The sequence below is a fragment of the Onychomys torridus genome, chromosome 9 (assembly GCF_903995425.1).
Source record: "Onychomys torridus chromosome 9, mOncTor1.1, whole genome shotgun sequence".
NCBI classification, from domain to species: Eukaryota; Metazoa; Chordata; class Mammalia; order Rodentia; family Cricetidae; genus Onychomys; species Onychomys torridus.
Window position 1 is genome coordinate 37,841,669 of NC_050451.1, and position 18,655 is coordinate 37,860,323.

An 18,655-nucleotide genomic window follows, 5' to 3' on the forward strand; every position below is an offset into this window, starting at 1 on the left:
GAGGGAGTGCCCCAGATGCAGAATTTCTAGCAAGTTCCCAAGCGATGCTGATTTTGCAGTTAGTCTCAAACTAGTAGAAAGGGAGAGATGTTAGAGTAAGCATCTTGGGCATGCCCAGTGCAGCGGATGATCTCTGCTTTTAGGGTCTTTCTCTTAGGCCATCAGTAGCAGCACCCACCAGAAATCGTTATTTCCCTGTCACCACTAGACCACCTCCTCCTCAACTGTGGATCAGATGCCATGCCTGTCACTGTTGACACCTCCTGGCTGCTGCTGCCAAACCAATCAGCAATTATCCAGACCAAGAGCTAGCTATGCACATACTTGTTCATACCCTCAGAAGTTCTGTCTTCAGAATTTAGGAAATGCACTACTAAACAAGTGTAGGGAAGTACTTTCTTAACATCTGGCTGTCTTTGCAAGTCATAATAAATGCTACAACCATACTCCAGGGTGAGGGGGTATGAAATGATGATGCTGGTTCCGGGAGCATCAACACTTCAGAACAAGAGTCTTTACTCAAGAGTTTTCTCTCAACCTGCCCCAGCCCACTGTCATCACTGACCTTGAACCTCTAGTCAATTTCTTGGCTTTTGAAAAAAGGTTTATAGCTTGGGCATGGTAGCTGACGCCTTTAATCCCAGCACTCAGGAGGCAGGGGCAGGTGGATCTCTGTGAATTTGAGGTTAGCCTGGTCTACAGAGCAAGTTCCAGGCCAGCCAGAGCTTCGTAGTGAGAGACTGCTTCAAAAAACCAAACGATTTATAAGACTTATTTGTATGTGTATGAATGCTTTGCCTGCATATATGTATTTGCAGCCCACCAATCTCCAGAAGAAGGCATTGGATCCCTTGGAACTAGAGTTAGGATGGTTGTGAGCCACCATGAGGGTGCTGGGAATTGGATTAAGGTCCTCTGCGAAGCAGCCAGCACTCCTAACCTCGAAGCCATCTTTTCAGATTCATTTCTTGCATTTTCAGCCCATTGAAGCTTCCGTCAGACCCTCTCTCACACCCCATCCCCTTGCACTCTTTTCTACAGACACACAAGGACAACATTTTACTGTGGTTCTTGCTGAATCACCATTTTAATTCTTCAAGAAGTTTGTCCCAGGTTGCCCAGGTGACCCAGTGGGTGAAAGCACTGGCTACCACATCTGCAGACCTGAGTTCCATCCCCGGGACACAGCAGAGTGACAACAGACTCAACGCGAGTTGTTTGACATCACACATGTGTGCACACGAAGTGATTTTCATAATGGAGTTTGCCACCCTGGTGGCTTTTGGTGTTTATAGAAAAATGTGTTTCATCGATTTAACTCTAGGGGTGAAAACCCCTTTCCAGGCTCTTTTCTCACCAGATGCTTCAATGGGGGGGAGGGCAGCACAACTGGAGCGCTCAGAAGTCACGCCCAAGCCCAGGTTCAGACTTCCTGTCACACTTTATTGAAGCGTTCCCACCTATTGGGAAGTCTCCTCTTTTTCCCCCATCTGCCTCACTTCCTGAACCAGACAAATGTGACCGTGGATGAAACACCTCCCTCCCTTTACACTACACGGAAGCCTGCTTCTGGCTTCTACCTAGGAAAACGGAAAGGCAGGAACTCGGAAGGCCAACCCCTCTTTGAAGAGCCTTCCTCCCATCCCAGGGAAAGCAATGAATGGGCATGACTAACCATTCAGCTCCTTCCTGAGGCCAACCTGCCCAACCTCAGTCACTTACCCTCCACTTCTAGGTGGCTCTTCCACACTCCCTGGAAGCTACAGGTGCCCATCTGAGAGATTAAATACAAAAAACATTTCCAAAGCTGGCAGACTCATCTTGGCTTGAGAAGTCCCTCTAACATTTGAGTGAGCAGGTTCCATTGGGCATCTCAGAGGCCCACTGCTTTCCCAGGTCAAGCCTCAAGGTTGTCTTTCGAGAAAGAAATACGTGACAACTACTTTCTTGTTTACCAAAGATGGGCCATCATGACTAAAGGCACCATAATCATTTTAAAAATAAATTTCTTACCAAGCGAAAGCATTCTCTAAGAGTCCCTTCTTTAATTTATGTGAAGCACTCCAGGGTTAGCTTGTACTCTTAACTTTAATGTAGCAGAATAAATGGTAGCTGGGAAAAGGCACACATAGCCAAGTGCTGTTGAAGGATTTATTGCAGTAATACAATAAAAGTTGAGAGGACATCTGTGTGACTCACCCTGATGTGGAAGTCTCAGATGCAGCGAGGGGTCTGACACTGCACTTCTCCCCAAGCAGCCCCGACTCCTCGCCCAGTGCTGTCCATACCACGGTGACTTACTGTCTCTCCAGTAAGTCACACATGTGGCAAGCTGTCCTTGGTTCTATTCAGTTACATAAAAATGTCTTTTATAAGACCATTTAAGCAGCCTACGTGGTACTCTGAGTTTCTATTAGTATTACCTTGTTTCAATAAATCATTTTAAAATGGAAAACATGACCACCTTCTATGGCTTTTGGTTTAAAAAAATACCAGCTCCATTTCTTCAGAAAGCTGCTTACATATGGTTCTTGCACCTACATGGAAGGTTTGAATAAGCAGCAAAGAGTACGGGGGAACAGTGGTTGAACTGTGTATTTAAGAACATTTACAACAGGTGGGTCCAGTGCAAATTAATGACACTCAAGGATTTCAGCAGCCTAGGGCAATCATTTCCTGTGACGTAAAGTGACCAAAGTGCCTCTATTTGATACTAAAAACAAAATACCAACAACCCTACACTTCCTGCTTCTGCTTTGTTAACCGCTGTAGACAGGAGTTCGTGACATCTGCACTTTCTGAAGCTTCCTCTCAAGCTCATGGTTTCTTTTTCAACTGCTATCTGTTCATTCTACCAGACTCAGTCTACAAATTCTAGAAGAACATGGCAAAATGCAAGCCCAACAATTATGAAGCTGAGCAGGACAGACTTCAGTCAAATGAACGCCTGCAAGAGGGGAGCCGTCTCCTCCCCAGGTGGAGATCTAGAGCTGGAGACCACGGGGCTCCTGCCTTTCTACAAGTCTACCAATAGCAAGAGCTCTATAGCACCTAAGTCTGCAAAGTATCAACCGTAACGGTGAACAGAAGCTGGGGGCAGCGAACCACTGAAGGACGTGCCTGAGGTACAGACCATCGCACCAGGCAGGCTAGGAAGGTACGTACAGCACTGCTGCCTCAGAGGGCGCTTTTCACAGGACTTCTGTGGTCTGTTACATAGGACTTCTTCCGTTTTTGAAGTTATTAAAAATAAGAAAGAACTACTTACAAATTTGAACATAATGCCTCTCATTATAGTTTTCTGTAAGATTGTCATTAAAATGGTCTCTTGGAGGAAATTCCTTGAGCACTTCCTGGGACTGCTGCATGGTGCTCCACACTGCACAAGGTGCTGCCTCTGGAGCCAAGGAGACACCAGGAACAAGCAGGAGGGGTTCCCCCTCCTCGCCAAGACACTGGACAACAAGAGAATGACCACTTAATCAAGTGTTCAAACTGCCCAGGCAGCATTCAGCTCATACCGGGCATGGCAAAGGGAAAAAGGACCACTTTAAAGTGAGTACAGTATAGAGAACTCCAATGCCTTGCACAAGAATGAATCCATCCCCTCAGAACACAAGGACACTGTCTGGACATCTCCAAACATCACGGCTAGGACTCCCCCATCTGGGATGTGGGTCTGTAGACTAAAGACCACGGTTTCTTTGGTGTGTGGTAGAAAATCAGGAATGTGATGCATGATGGCCACGACGACAGCAGAAAGCTTTTACCACCTCCCTCCCAGACGACTGCCTCCCCCAAAGACCAAATCTGTGGCTGGCAAGTCTCTCAAAAGGATGACAGAAAAAACAAACACAGCTTGTCTTCCATTCCTCACCACCAAGCAACACTTCCTTGTGATCTGACAAAGTCTACAACTTAGTGTCGGGAAGACTTGGCATCCCAGGAACCAGCACACTATGGGGTCGAAGGGGCTAAGACCAGGGGCCAGGAGGCCACAAGCTCAGGGCTGGCAGAGGTCCTGAGCACGTCAATCACCATCACAGGCCACCTGACAGGCACATGTGCTTGTCCTAACGCTAGGTTTGCCCCTCTGCTAACTATACAGACAAGGTTATTAGAGTGCAGTGGGAAAGATTTCACATGTCCTGGTCTACACTCATTAGCGGTGTCCAGTATATGCTTTGAACCAGGAGGTCACCGAGGCCGCGGCGGACGAGATCATCCCACCAGCGCTGCTGCTGGCTATGGGTGGAGATGCCTGGGTGCTCTGGCTCTGGGAAACTTCCACTGGCTGAGAAGGGATGTCACAGAATCGGGGGCTCGGCAGGTTCTCCCAGTCTGTGCCCAGGTCAGTCTCCTCATCGCTTACACGCTCGTCTCCACTCCCATCTGATTCTCCAGCAGCTCCAGGGTCCACAAACTCCATGGACTCCTCAAGGTCTGCCCGCACTTCAAAGGGTCCTGACCTGTATGCACACAGAGGGGCTGTGTGAGCGTAATCTCCCACCCCAGGTCATCTGAGCTGGGCATTACGGGGCATGGGAAAGCAACTCGTCCTGCTGCACTTCTTTATCCTGTGTGTCAGAGACAGGAGCAAGCACAAGGCAGCAGGCATCCATGTGGAAGCTGCAGTACATCGTTCAGGAGTGAGTCTCTCCTTCTACTTTCCTTTTAGAACTTGTGTACACTAGGCAAGTTGGTCCACAGCTTCTAGGGGATTCTTCTGTCCGGGCCTCCCATCTCAGACTACAGATGTGTGCTACCTCACCCAGCTGGCTTTCTCCATGGACTTCAGGGACTCAACTTGGGTCTCATTGCTTGTACAGCAAGCACGTTAACCCACTGGAGTGAGCCATCCCCCAGCCCACGTCTTTACTCTTGATGGAGGATGAGTTTTTTAACATAATACATTTCTTCCAGGCAAGCAATTTGAATCTTTCTACTAGGTTGCTTTTCCCTTACTGATTGAAAGACAGACCTACTCTAGATTTGGATTTGGTCTCTATTATAGATGTTGCAAATATTTATTGTTTGTCTCTGTTTAAGATACAGGGCCTTCCTTACTAGAGTCAGTTAGTTCCCACATAGGAATGTGTGTGGCCCCCTCCCTTCATGGATCAATTTTTGAGGTATGGCTTGGTTCAAATTTCATTCACTACTCTATGAGTATAAACTAGTCTTTTCTCTTAGGTCTCTTATACATCATTTAAAAACAGGATCTTTTATTGCTAGAACTTGTTCTTGTATATAGAGTATGATAGAAAACCAACTTTTTTCTCACTTAATGCCAACTAGCCCAACACTACTGACTAATTCATTTAATTCAGCAGGCTGCTGAAACAGTCCTACATGTCTATGATCTGCCTTAAGACTCATTCTCTTTTCTAATTACCATGCATACAATTTATATGCTAACAGAAGCTTTCTTAATGGGGGTAGTATTTGAGACAAGATCTCACTATGTAGCCCCAGGCTGACCTCAAAGTCACAGGCCTTCTGCCTCAGTTTCCCAAATACTGAAATAAAACTTTTTTTTTGGTTTTCCAGACAGGGTTTCTCTGTGTAGCTTTGTGCCTTTCCTGGATCTCACTCTGTAGACCAGGCTGGCCTTGAACTCACAGAGATCTGCCTACATCTGCCTCCTGAGTGCTGGGATTAAAGGAGTGTGCCACCACCGCCCGGCTAAATAACTTTTTTATTTTTTGTTTATATTACTGGGGGTGGGCATGCCGTAACAAGCATGTGGAAGTCACAGAACAATTTGTGGGAGTCGTTTCTTTGCTTCCACCATGGGAGGGAAATCCAAATCAGGTAAAGCACCTTTATCCCTTTACCTACTGAGCTATCTCACTGCTTGCCCCTGCAAAAACCCACATTTTAAAAATTAACTTCACGTGCCCTGTTTGGAAAGGGGCCAGCCCTTGTTATTCCTACTCTGCCCTGCTGCCAATGCTCCGGGGTGAACTTTGGAGTCAGTTTGTCAAAACTCTGAAATGCCTGCTGGAATTCTCCACCAGTCCTCCTTTTGGGAAGAAATGGCACATCTTTAGCTGAGAAAGTGATGAAGGAGTTCATTGCCTCAGACCTGCTTCATACAGACTACTCCTTATCAAAGAAGCCACTCAAGAAATGTGTGTCAAATAAAACCTGACTGTTTTCTTTCCACAGATGCTCCCTAACTTGAGAGTTGAAAATATTTAATAAGTCAAAATGCAAATAACTTTTGAATATGCACATGCTAGGCTCATGTATCCACTTGCCCCTTTGGAGTTGCTCGGGCTTGCCTCAATTTGTGGTCCTCTTGCCTCAGCTCCTGAGTGGCTGTACCCAGGCATTTGCCACCTCAAAAACTCTAATATACCATAGTGATATACCAACATTTAGTGCGGTCTAACTTTAACACACTCATTAGCCTACAGTTTGAGCAAAATCACCTAGTAAAAGCCCATTTTCCAAAGTGTAGACACATCAGCTATATTCCACCTCTACAAAAACATGTACATATGAATAAGGACAATGGGTAAGAGCAGAGAGCAGGGTACAGAAGATGAGCCTCGAGAAGTTCATGCTCTTTTGGGCTGAGTGTCTGAAAATTATCTAGAGCAGACCATGGACCTGGGGGAGGGGGTGCTCACTGCTACTGATTTCTGTCTTTAAGCAGAGGAACTTCAAGGCAGCTCACTCTCTCGATGTCCGATACTTGTAGCAAAGAGTGATCACACTGACTGGGTGAGGACACAGGACCACAAGCACAAAGGAAAACACACAAGAGACAGCACAGCTGCCAGGGGTAGTTAGAGAAGAATACACGAGCTTCAAGAGAAGCATCTGAGCCCTCTACTACATGTCCATGCTAAACATACTCTACTGCAACTTTCTCTAAGAGATGACTGCGACAGGAGAGCAGAAGGCCCCTTGTGATCAGCTGTTCCTCTGCACAATACTGTACAACTTCTGTCCTTGCCAGAGAGTTTGGGACTTGGGGAACACCAGATACTATGCTAGTGTGCACCCTGGTTCTACTTAAAAGCAGCCACTGAGAAACAATGCTCAGAGAAAGCCGCACATACAACTTACCTGCCTAGGTGCTCGGAGTGTGGGCTGACCAGGTGCATTAAGTTCCTGAGTGTATGCAGTGGTTGTAACTGATCCAAATTCACATGCTAGAAAAAGCAAAGGCTTGATTAGTACTTCATCACACAGCAACTTCAAAATGAGTTCAAGGCCCATGGCTCATACCTGAGAGGAACAAAGGTAGAGGATGTTTGCATTCAGTCTCTTCACCGCACGAGTCAGTTTCTGTTTGCTGAGGTTTTCTCCACAGAACTCACTGTAAGACAAGGATACGACTGCTAAGATTGGTATCCGAGACGGTCTATCTTACAGTGTTCCTTCGGAAGGGTATGTCTCAAGTGCAGTTCAGCACCAGCACAGCACATTCCCCTTAGTAAACGCCTGGATGGGGAGCAGGCTCTTGCCATCTCTAGAACCTGCAGATGCATGTCCCCGGGTGACTGAGCAACTCTGCCTCAGGAGCTCATGCCACACAAGCAGGAATGCTATGGAGGGGCACACAGGGGCACGTGAAGCACCAACGGGGACTGTGGGGAAGGAAAATCAACCACCACCCACTCCGTGCACAGTGACACTGGAGACTTCCTAGGGTCCCATCGGGCAATGGGTGCTCCTCTTCATCCCCGCTGCCTCCTGCCTCCCGGGACTTCTGCCTTCTCTGCCTGCAGCCTTCTTCCTTAGCATCCCATCCACGGCTTGGTCCTTCCCTACTATGCCCCGAGTTAGGGATATAGCTCAGAGGAAGAGCACTGGACCATCTGCGTCCAATTCCCCAGGACAGTAAAGAACAAAAACCGAGGGGAAAGATAACGCACACCCCTCCTGCCTTCACTGATCTCCATCAGCACTAATCACCATGGTAAAGTCCAGCTGTTAATTATTTGAGCACATGTCCAAAAGCCCAGCAACCAGAACTGAGGCAGGAGGAGCCTCAGGCCATACCAGCCTGGGCTACATGATGAGACCTTGCTTAAAAACAAGCTAACAAACAAATCCCTTAAGTATAGCCTGCTTCTGTCCAGTGGCAAATGCATGGTAAGTAACTGGAGGGTGGGAGCCCTAAATGGGAACTGGATAGACTGTGTCTTTACAAATTTAAGCATGAAGCTGGGCAGTGGTGGCACATGCCTTTAATCCCAGACAAGGGCAGGTGGATCTCTGTGATTTCAAGGCCAGCCTGGTCTACAAATTGAGTTCTAAGACACCCAGAGCGGTTACACAGAGAAACACAGTCTCAAAAAACAAAAAAAGAAAAAAAATTTAAACATGAGGCAGGGCAGTGGGTGGTACACCCCTTGGACCTCAGCACTTGGGAGGCAGAGGCAGCTGGATCTCTGTATGTTTGAGGACAGCCTGGAAAGAGAGTTCCAGGATGACCAGGACTAAGTCACAGAGAAACCCTGTCTGGAAAAAATACAAAAAAATAATAAAAAAAAACCAATAGTAGTAATAATGTAAGTATGAGGTTTTCATAAGAATGAAACAACCTTCCTAACCCTCACCCCATCACAATTCACTCAGTTCCTATGCACAGGATCTGTAGCATCCTCCCTGCATCCCCTGGTCCTTCCTTTGGTTACTTCCCCAAGAACCAGATGGATTCTCTGTCGTCTCCTCAGATCCATGCATGACTGTAACACAATGAACCCGGCGACATTTTCTGAAAACAATCTTAATATTTCTGCCTAGCCTTCTCTTAGCTACTAGTGTAAGGGCACACCAGGAACTCAAGAAATCGCTGATGAAGCTTAATTACTTGCCTGTTGCACAGTTTTTTGGGCAGATTGACATCTAGTATGTGAGAGACGATGTTGACCAGCTGAGTAGCATAACCCAGTGCAGCACTGATGGTGTAGGCAGGGTTGTCATGCTCCATGTCTGGAATGGACACAAAAGTCATACACAGAGCACTTCCCATCGGTAAAAATAGCAAGAACTGAGACTTTTCACTTACAGTTTTATAGTTACATTACTGATACTAGGTTTCACTCTCACAGCATGATCAGACACAAACAGTTCTAAAGAAGCCAAGCATAAATGGATTAAAATCTAGACTGACTGGGCCTGGCAATGTATTGCCTAACAATTAATGACCAAATTAGCTCACTGTGGTAACTCCTATCTGCTAATTCCAACACTGGGAGGCTGAGGCAGGAGAATCAGAAGTCTGAGGCCAGTCTGAGCCACATGAGACCCTTCCTCAAAAACCAAGAGCTAGGGGGGGATCAGGAGGTTGGAGAGATGGCTCAGAGGCTAAGAGCGCTTGTTGCTCTTCCAGAGGCCCGGAGTTCCACGCCCAGCACCAATGTTGAGTGGCTGTACGTCTTAATTCCAGCTCTAGGGTGATCAGAAACCCTCTTCTGGCCCCTACACTTGTGTACATGCACTCACACAGACACAAAGGTACACAGCTAAAAACAAAAATAAATCTTTAAAACACACAAGGGGGGGTTGGGGATTTAGCTCAGTGGTAGAGCCTAGCAAGCACAAGGCCTGGGTTCCATCCTCAGCTCAAAACACAGACACAGACACACACACACACACACACACACACACACACACACACACACACACACACACACACGCGCGCGCGCTAGGCTATAGCCTAACATGCAAATGCCCTGGGCTTGATCTCTAGTAACGTCCAACTCAAATGTCTCCTCCTCAGGAAAGCCTTTCCTTTTGTTGTTGTTTTGTATTTCAAGACAGGGTTTCTCTGTGCAGCTCTGGCTGTCCTGGAGCTGGCTCTATAGACTAGGCTAGCCTCAAACCCAGAGATCCATCTGCCTTTGCCTCCCATGTGCTGGGATTAAAGACATGCCAAAGTACAACGTAGGAAGGCTTTGTACCTCTGCCCTACCCCAAATCTCCTGGCTGTTCTCTTAGCACCCACTCAGGGTATGGCCCCTTCACCACTTCCTTATAGCCTGGGATGGTTAGTTTTAATAAGCAACTTAACACACCTAGAGTCTCCTGTAATGTCCAACTCAAAACATGTGCTGAATGACTAATGGACCATTCTTCTCCACCCAAGACAAACTGTAGGGACATTTCAACTTCCATTTAGTACTCCATAGTTCAAAGCTAGAAACTAAAGCCAAAATGCAAAAGGCAAGATGCACTTGTATAAATAGGAGTTTCCCCTTTCTTCTTCCCTCCCTCCCTGCCTACCTAAAGAGATAGATAGGGTCTTGCTATACAGTCCAAGCTAGCCTTGAACAATCAGCCCTCCAAATGCTAGAATAACATGCATGAAATACCAGAGTTGGCTGCAGCTCTAACACGATGGAGCCTGTATGATAATGAGTATTCAGAGACGGGTAATACCTGGGGGGCGCTCACCAACCTAAGACAGAACACCTGTGTGGCCTGGACAGGTGTCTCCATGACGGGTAAGGTGACCTGCTGACATCCCATGCAACCTAAGTTAGAAGCTCATTTTTTAGTAAAAGTGGGGGACCTGTAGGGCCCTGGCCCCTGTTTTGGGTAACTGTTGCCTTGCTTGCTGACCTTGACCTTGATATCCTTCCTATGCTAATTCCCTGCGAGATTCCACCCTCCTGAATTCTTAAGGGAAGCTCCTTGTCTGTGTATCCTGCATATTGGGCATTAACAGCTTAGATGCAAGATTGTAAAACATCAGAAGTGGGGGTTAGGGATTTAGCTCAGTGGTAGAGCGCTTGGCCTGGGGTTCGATCCTCAGCTACACACACACACACACACACATACACACACACACACACACAAAACCATCAGAAATGAACTTCTACCCTCCGGGTTCTCCCATTGTGCTGTAAGCCTGTATTTAAGACCTCCTCCCTCCTTCAATAAATGGCATTCGGCATTCAAAAAAAAAAAAAAAAAAGAAGAAGAAGAAGAGGGGGTCAAGATCATGATGGGAAAACCCACAGAGACAGCTGACCGGTGCTGGTTGGAGCTCACTGACTCTGGACTGACAGCTGGGGAACCTACATGGGACTGAACTAGGCCCACTGAATGTGAGTGATAGCTATGTGGCTTGATCTGTTTGTGGGGTCCCTGGCAGCAGGACCAGGACTTATCCCAGGTGCATGAACTGGCTTTTTGGAGCCCATTCCCTGTGATGGGATACCTTGCTCAGCCTTGATACAATGGGGAGGGGCTAGGCTCTCCTTCAACTTGGTATGCCAGACTTTGTTGACTACCATGGGAGGCCTTACCCACTCTGAGGAGTGGATGGGGGTAGAGTGGGAGGGAGGTGAGGAGGCGGAAGAAGGGGAGGGAGGGGGAACTGGGGTTGGTAGGTAAAATGAAAAAATTTTTAATAAATAAAAAAAAAATACCAGAGTTAGTCTAATTATGTCTTTTATATGGATTAAGTAATATTAAACCCAAAGGTGAAATGTCATCAATCTATCAAGTGATGAATATATAAAATGTAGATAGCCAAACAATGCAAAACTATTCAGCCATAGAAAGCAATGGAGGACTAATACATGCTATGACATGAACTTGAAAAAGAAGGCTAAATGAAAGAAAGTAGACACACACACACACACACACTCTCTGCGTGATTTCACTCCTAAGTTGTCTAGGCTATGCCTAGAGCTGGGGAAGAGGGGAAGGGAATGAATGTAGACACCTGCAGAACATGCAGCTTTCATCTGGGATGAGAACACTGTTAGAGAATGGACAGAGTTCATGCTTGCAGACAGCTGTGCATGCACTCCACCCAACTGTGCACACAGCACTGTCCACTCTGTCATGTCATACATTTTCAAAGACTATTTTGCTCCTCACCAGGCCCTTGGGTTGTCTTCTTCTCTTCTACCCAATTGTAGTAGGCAGAGTAGTCCCCATTATTCGGGAGGCTAATCCAAGGGCCTGTAATGCTAATGCTGGTGTCACCGTTGTGGTCATCACAGACCCATCTTCCGGAGAGGTAAGTTGTCCTACGGGCCTCAGCAAGCTTGCTCACCATGCTGGAGGTCATGGCACTGTCACTCTCTGAAGACATGTCTGCAGGATCTCTGCAGACCAACAAGAAAGATTAGAGAGGAAACGCCAAAACCACCTGAGTTTTTAAAGAAGCAACAGTGTACATCTAACACACGTTAAGAAAAGGTTACCAGCACAGAAGGCAGGTTTCCCTCATGTCTTGTCTAGCCATGCACATGTGTACACTGTCATGAGAAACACACGGTCACAGGGGGGGAACTGTGTGACCAGCAGAGTGCACTCATACAAATGAAGACCACATCCCAACATGGCACAGTATGGTCTACATGGTCTTGCTGACCGAAAGTCATTATGTCCCATATAGTCATACATGTGTACATGTTTTCTTTTTTAAAAAATTTCAACCTTAGGGAAAAGTTGTGAGAGTTTTAAAGTTTTACCCAAATTACCAATTCTGGAAAATGTAATGATCAAAATTAGGGAGTCTAAGTTCAATCCTCATGCTGAAAAACAAACAAAACACAACAAGGAAGGAATTAGTCTGGTATCTTTTTTTGTTTGGTTTTTGAGTCAGGGTCTCATGTCTCTCAGGCTGGCCTTGAATTTGCTGTGCTACAGAGGCTGGTCTTGAACTCCTAAAGTTATAGGCGCATGCTGTCACACACACACCCAGCTACTGTGGTACAGAAATCAGGTCATTTACAGTACTCCTAACTCATCTCCAGAGCAGATTCAATTCTGTAGTTGTAGTCCAGGACGCAAATCCAGAATAATGAGTTGTGCTCAGGTGCTGTGGATATCGCTCTGTATAAATAAAATGCTGTTTGGCCAGTGGCCAGGCAGGAAGTATAGGCAGGACAAGAGAAGAGAATTCTGGGAAGTAAAGGCTGGGGCAGAGAGACTGCCAGCCACCATCATGACTAAGAGGATGTAAGGTACTGGTAAGCCACGAGCCACGTGGCAAAGTATAGATTAATAGAAATGGGTCAATTTAAGATAGAAGAAGTAGATAACAAGAAGCCTGCCACAGCCATACAGTTTCTAAACAATGTAAGTTTCTGTGTGTTTACTTGATTGGTTCTGAGCATCTATGGGCCTGGCGGGTGAGAGAGATTTGTCCTGACTGTGGGCCAGGCAGGAAAACACTAACTACAAATGGCACCCAACGTGTTGGCAAGAGTTTCCACCTAAAACCTGACAAAAAAAGATTCTAAAACGGAGCTAAAAACAGCTTCCTAGTTGTCTCTCTCAAGTTAGCGGCAGCCTGCCGGTTTGAGCTACTATGGCGGGTTCCTGGCATGTGCGTCTGACCTGCAGTGTGGCGGGAATGAGGAATCTACAAGTGTCACTTTACTCTGCTGCATGGTGGATTTAGCCTTTGCTAGTTTAAAAAAAAAAAAAAAGTTTCTGGGCTATGCACGACTTTGATAGAACTGCTTCTAGACCCAGAGCTGGCGGTAAACTGTACCACTGCCATGTTGGGAAGCTGAAGTGGGCAGAGCCAGCAGCCACAGAGGCGTTTCAGTCTTACAAAGATGGATATTACACAGAGAATCTGGTTTATGTTGTCTTTGGGATTTTTAACTACAGAAAAAGATTTGATTGTAAACATCCAGAATGGTTTCAAGGCAACTGGCTCAGAGGTTTACCTTCACAGACTACTCCATAATCCTAAAATTTTCTTTGTGTCCCCATAAGATACAGCGCCCCCCTCCAGCAGGAAGTAGTAAGAAAAACTACGCCCAATTTCCCAAAATTATCAAGCTGGCTTCGGGGATGGAACTGGCTCACTCCTTCTCTAAACCCAGACATATTGCTAAAAGAAAAGGTTAAGAGATTTTTGTGTCCCAAATCAGAAGAGCCCTCTGGTGTGGGACAGAGAAAAACCAATATTTTTATTTAAATCAGGTTGATTATAAATGTGATCTCTTTCTAAAAAAAAGGGGGGGCATATGATATAGATATAATAGGATAAAAGGGTAGATTAATGAACTTCCTTTTAAAGAACAACTTGTTTAAAATGTCTTACATTGGTATAGATTTTAGTCTATTGATACAAACATAAAGTTAATTTTGTTATACTGTATATATATTTCTACTCTCGTTTGAGATATTATGTTTATGCAACTCATTTAGATTGTAATGGATAATTAAGAAATACAGATCAATTAGTCTTCTATGATAGTTAAACTTATAGTCATGTTAAGTTTTCTAGGTATACATAGATATATTTCAGATAGACAGGTAATCTTCAAACACTTCAAAGGTCTACAGAATATGGCATTTAAAATACTTTTAAAACTTAGACATTCTGGACAGTGAGACATGTCTGCTCCTGGCAGCACCAATTTACTTCAGAGAGGAGGATGGGCATTAAAGACACTTCATATGGAGTTTATCTTCACCTTGGCAAAAATAGCCATTTGGGCAAGAAACTGTTCTTGCCTGGACTGCTTGATTGACTGGACATGCAGGACCCATAGAAAGGTGACCACTGAACTTTGCTTGACAAAATGGTCCTTCAGGTTCCTGCTTTACAGAGGAAACTGCCAGACATTCTACAGGACACTGAAAGAAGTGAACAAGAGACTCTAGCCCTGTGGGCTGAAGACAAATGCCCCAACTTTACAAAGGAACATTAGGTGACTGTCCAGGCTGCCTCTGTCTACCCTACAAGACTCCCGAAAGTTGCTTGCATCCTTTTCCCGGTTCTCAGGTAATATTATATCCTTCTGAGGTCTTTGATGTGGTTGAAGACTAGATAGTTATAATTTCCTCAATTATGATAAAAGATAAGTTAGATATAAAACCTTAGACTCACAAATATAAGATAGGTAGGATATCTTCTTTAATATTGTAACTGTAATTCTTGCTTGATAATTGTTTTGTTATATGTAACTTTACTATGTAAAAGTTAAAACCTTCCTTTAAAAAAAAAGGGGGGGGGGAAGTGCTATGGATATCACCCTGTATAAATAAAATCCCGTTTGGCCAGTGGCCAGGCAGGAAGTATAGGCAGGACAAGAGAAGAGAATTCTGGGAAGTAAAGGCTGGGGCAGCCACCGTCATGACAAGGAAGTAAGGTAATGGTAAGCCACAAGCCAGCCACGTGGCAAAGTATAGATTAATAGAAATGGGTTAATTTAAGATAGAAGAAGTAGATAAAAAGAAGCCTGCCACAGCCATACAGTTTCTGTGTGTTTACTTGGTTGGTTCTGAGCATCTATGGGCCTGGTGGGTGAGAGACTATACTCAGGTAACTGCTGATCCATCAGGATGGAACAAGGCTTCTGTTTCACCAACTAAGGCCTGAAGGAAAATTTACCTAAAGTTGTCTTTATGCAAATTTTTAGTAATTGAATTTCTCTCCACTGATCCAAAATAATTACAAACCTTGTATCTGGATTTTCTATCTGGACTTTCTATCAGCGCTGAGGGATTGAACCGAGGACCTCTTACTTGCTGTCTATGGGCTCTACCACTGCGCTACATCCCTGAAACAGGGCCTCCTTAAGTTAACAGGGCCTCCTTAATATGCAGTCTACCTATGTAAACCTCTCAAGTATCTGGGATCACACAGGTCAATGCCACCAGGCATAGCTTTACCACCTCCTACTAGACACAAATTACTTGGCAAGATCAGGGAGGAAATGGGTTTTCAACCTTGAAGCAAAACTCAGACCTTTAAGTTTTTAGGAAGCCAAATGTGGCAACACACCAAAGTCTAGACTGAGGGAGAAGCAAGAAAGAATGGTTACTAGTCACCAACTATCAGTCCAAGCAGAGCCAGAGAGCCAGGACGAGATACAAGGGCCCTCACTCAGGTCGAGTGGCCTGGGGGTCAGAGAGCACAGGAGCTTCTTGTGGTGGTTTCTACTCCCACCAATCAGTATCTGCATCTACAGAATACTGAGAGATGGAGGAGGAGGCTAGAGTGTACACTCTCATCTACAGAACACTGAGAGATGGAGGAGGAGGCTAGAGTGTGCACTCTATCTACAGAACACTGATGGAGGTGGAGGAGGAGGCTAGAGTGTGCACTCTATCTACAGAACACTGATGGAGGTGGAGGAGGAGGCTAGAGTGTGCACTCTATCTACAGAACACTGAGAGATGGAGGAGGAGGCTAGAGTGTGCACTCTATCTACAGAACACTGAGAGATGGAGGTGGAGGCTAGAGTGTGCACTCTATCTACAGAACACTGAGAGATGGAGGAGGAGGCTAGAGTGTGCACTCTATCTACAGAACACTGATGGAGGAGGAGGCTAGAGTGTGCACTCTATCTACAGAACACTGATGGAGGTGGAGGCTAGAGTGTGCACTCTATCTACAGAACACTGATGGAGGTGGAGGCTACAGTGTGCACTCTATCTACAGAACACTGATGGAGGTGGAGGCTAGAGTGTGCACTCTATCTACAGAATACTGAGAGACGGAGGAGGAGGCTAGAGTGTGCACTCTATCTACAGAACACTGAGAGATACAGGTGGAGGCTAGAGTGTGCACTCTATCTACAGAACACTGATGGAGGTGGAGGAGGAGGCTAGAGTGTGCACTCTATCTACAGAACACTGAGAGATGGAGGTGGAGGCTAGAGTGTGCACTCTGGTCTCTAGCTCCCCCACCTTCCTTTTTGGTAGTGCTAGAGACTGAATCTACTGGGGCTCATGTTGGGCAAGAGCTGAGCCACAGCCCAGCCCTCTTTTTAAATTGAGACAGGATCTTAGTTAAGTTACTCAGGCTGCCCTTCAACTTGGCAATCCTCCTGGCTACCATCCAAGTGATTAGGATTACAGGTTTCAGGCACTGGGCCCTGGTGAACGTTTTCAAAAGCACCCCAGATGACTGTGATAAATGGAGGGGTGAGGGCCCACCATTCCCTCTACCCATTCCCCGAGAGTCCTCCATACTAAAATCACAGTGCTGTCTCAGCAGAGCAGCACAATGCCCACTGCCAGGAAGGGCTAAGTCAGCATGTAAGTCTAATCGCTAGCTATGTTCTTATATCTAAGGTCACACTCTAAAGAGATGATTTTCAACCTTCAGTTAACAGACCAAGAAAGGCAGGTTGGTGGGCTCAAGAGTGTGTGTCTCATACACACACAACTAGTAAATGGCCGGGCTGGCCCTGTGATGACATGACCAAACAGATGGTCTTTCAGCCTGAGTGTGAGTCAGCATGTAACCTGGAAGCCTTGTGACAGAACACAGGCTGCCCTACCCCTTGTCCTGGCTGCCTCCCTGGCTTTACTGTTTGCTGAGGAAGATAAGAATCAAATTTCAATACCAGGAAAACAAGGACCCTAGAACGAGGTCCAGTAAATTAAGTGCTAACATACTGGAAAAAATAGTCCTCAGAACCTGGTCCCCATGCCAAAGCCTTACTGTACCTCACGGAAGTCTTCACTTCGTCCATTGGGAAGATGATGGAGGTGAGCTCTAGGATGTGGGACCTTCGCAGACGCGCCAGGCGGTCGTAATGGCCCTTCAAGTCAATGGTTTTCTTCTCTACCAGGTCCCCAAGCTTGCGGTTGTGCCGCTGAATCTTCTCCTTCTTCTCTTGGTGCCGCTGTGCTCGGCTGTAAAGCTTCTGGTTCTTTTCCTTGTTTTTGAGAAGGCCTTCAGAATCTAGCAATGAATCACATGCCTCCATGAGCCCGGCAGGCCACCGCACAGCACTGCTTCCCTTCTCTCTGTATACTCAGGGTAAAGCCTCAGGGAAAACTTCACTACGGCCATCCTGGAGAGAGCCTGGGGGCTATGGAGTCTGAGGCTGAAGTCAAACTTCATTTGAGTCACAAAAACAAACTGCACTCTAAGACAGACATCTAGGAACCACATTTTCAAGTTCAAAACCAAGCTCAGGACCTTCCAGGAACACCATCTCTGGACTCATGTGAAGCCAAGTCCTCTACTTCACTATCACCTGGCACTTGTGTGATGCCTCAGCAATCACCCTTCAGTGACCCCAGTAGCTAGTCTACAATCTACTTACATCCTCCTTTCTAATCAACTCTCACTTAAATGCTGCCCATCTCCAGAGTGGCACACCTTCAACCTATCTGCCCCCTCTCCTTCTCTCACCCTCCCTGGATGTGTGTGTGTGTGTGTGTGTGTGTGTGTGTGTGTGTGTGTGTGTGTGTGTGTTCCTCTTGTCTCAGCCTGCTGAATGCTGAGATTACAGATAGGTGTCACCATGTATGGCCCTTGCACAATCTTTATAAACTACAGCCAGGGCCTGACAGTTCTCAAACACAAACCAAACTTTTAACCTCCAAACTGGCATCGCCCCAGTTCCCTTTTACCTATACTCAGTGCCTCCATCCTTCAGATCCTCTTAGATGGACCCACTTAACGTCAGTGACTGGAGAAATGAACACTGAATGAATCCTGCAAACACTCATCCCCCACTGTCGTTCAAACCGCTATCTACCTGGGACTGTTCCTTATTTGGTCCTTTTCCCATTTTCCATTATTTTGTTATTACTATTTTTATTAGTTTTCCATTATTTCCATTATTGTTCTCCATGGCAAGGCTCTGCCCATCCATAAATGCTCCCCAGACCTGTTTCTCACAACCTGGACTTCTAAAGCATACAGCTTAGTTCTTCATACCAGGGCCCAGTGAAGACATGCTGC

The 18,655-nt window shown here is 46.0% G+C and overlaps 1 protein-coding gene across 1 annotated transcript in view; it reads right to left on the minus strand.

Moving 5' to 3' along the window:
* Window positions 1-861: 861 nt before the first annotated feature.
* Atg14 (autophagy related 14) overlaps window positions 862-18,655 on the minus strand; it is a 41,625-nt gene continuing 23,831 nt past the window's right edge. The window contains exons 5-10 of the mRNA XM_036199714.1: window positions 17,407-17,644; window positions 11,857-12,086; window positions 8,838-8,955; window positions 7,243-7,333; window positions 7,081-7,166; window positions 862-4,469 (exon numbers count right to left, since the gene is read on the minus strand). Of these exons, the coding sequence (XP_036055607.1) occupies window positions 4,163-4,469; window positions 7,081-7,166; window positions 7,243-7,333; window positions 8,838-8,955; window positions 11,857-12,086; window positions 17,407-17,644 (1,070 nt within the window). The 3' untranslated portion in view covers window positions 862-4,162. The remainder of the gene's footprint in view (window positions 4,470-7,080; window positions 7,167-7,242; window positions 7,334-8,837; window positions 8,956-11,856; window positions 12,087-17,406; window positions 17,645-18,655) is intronic.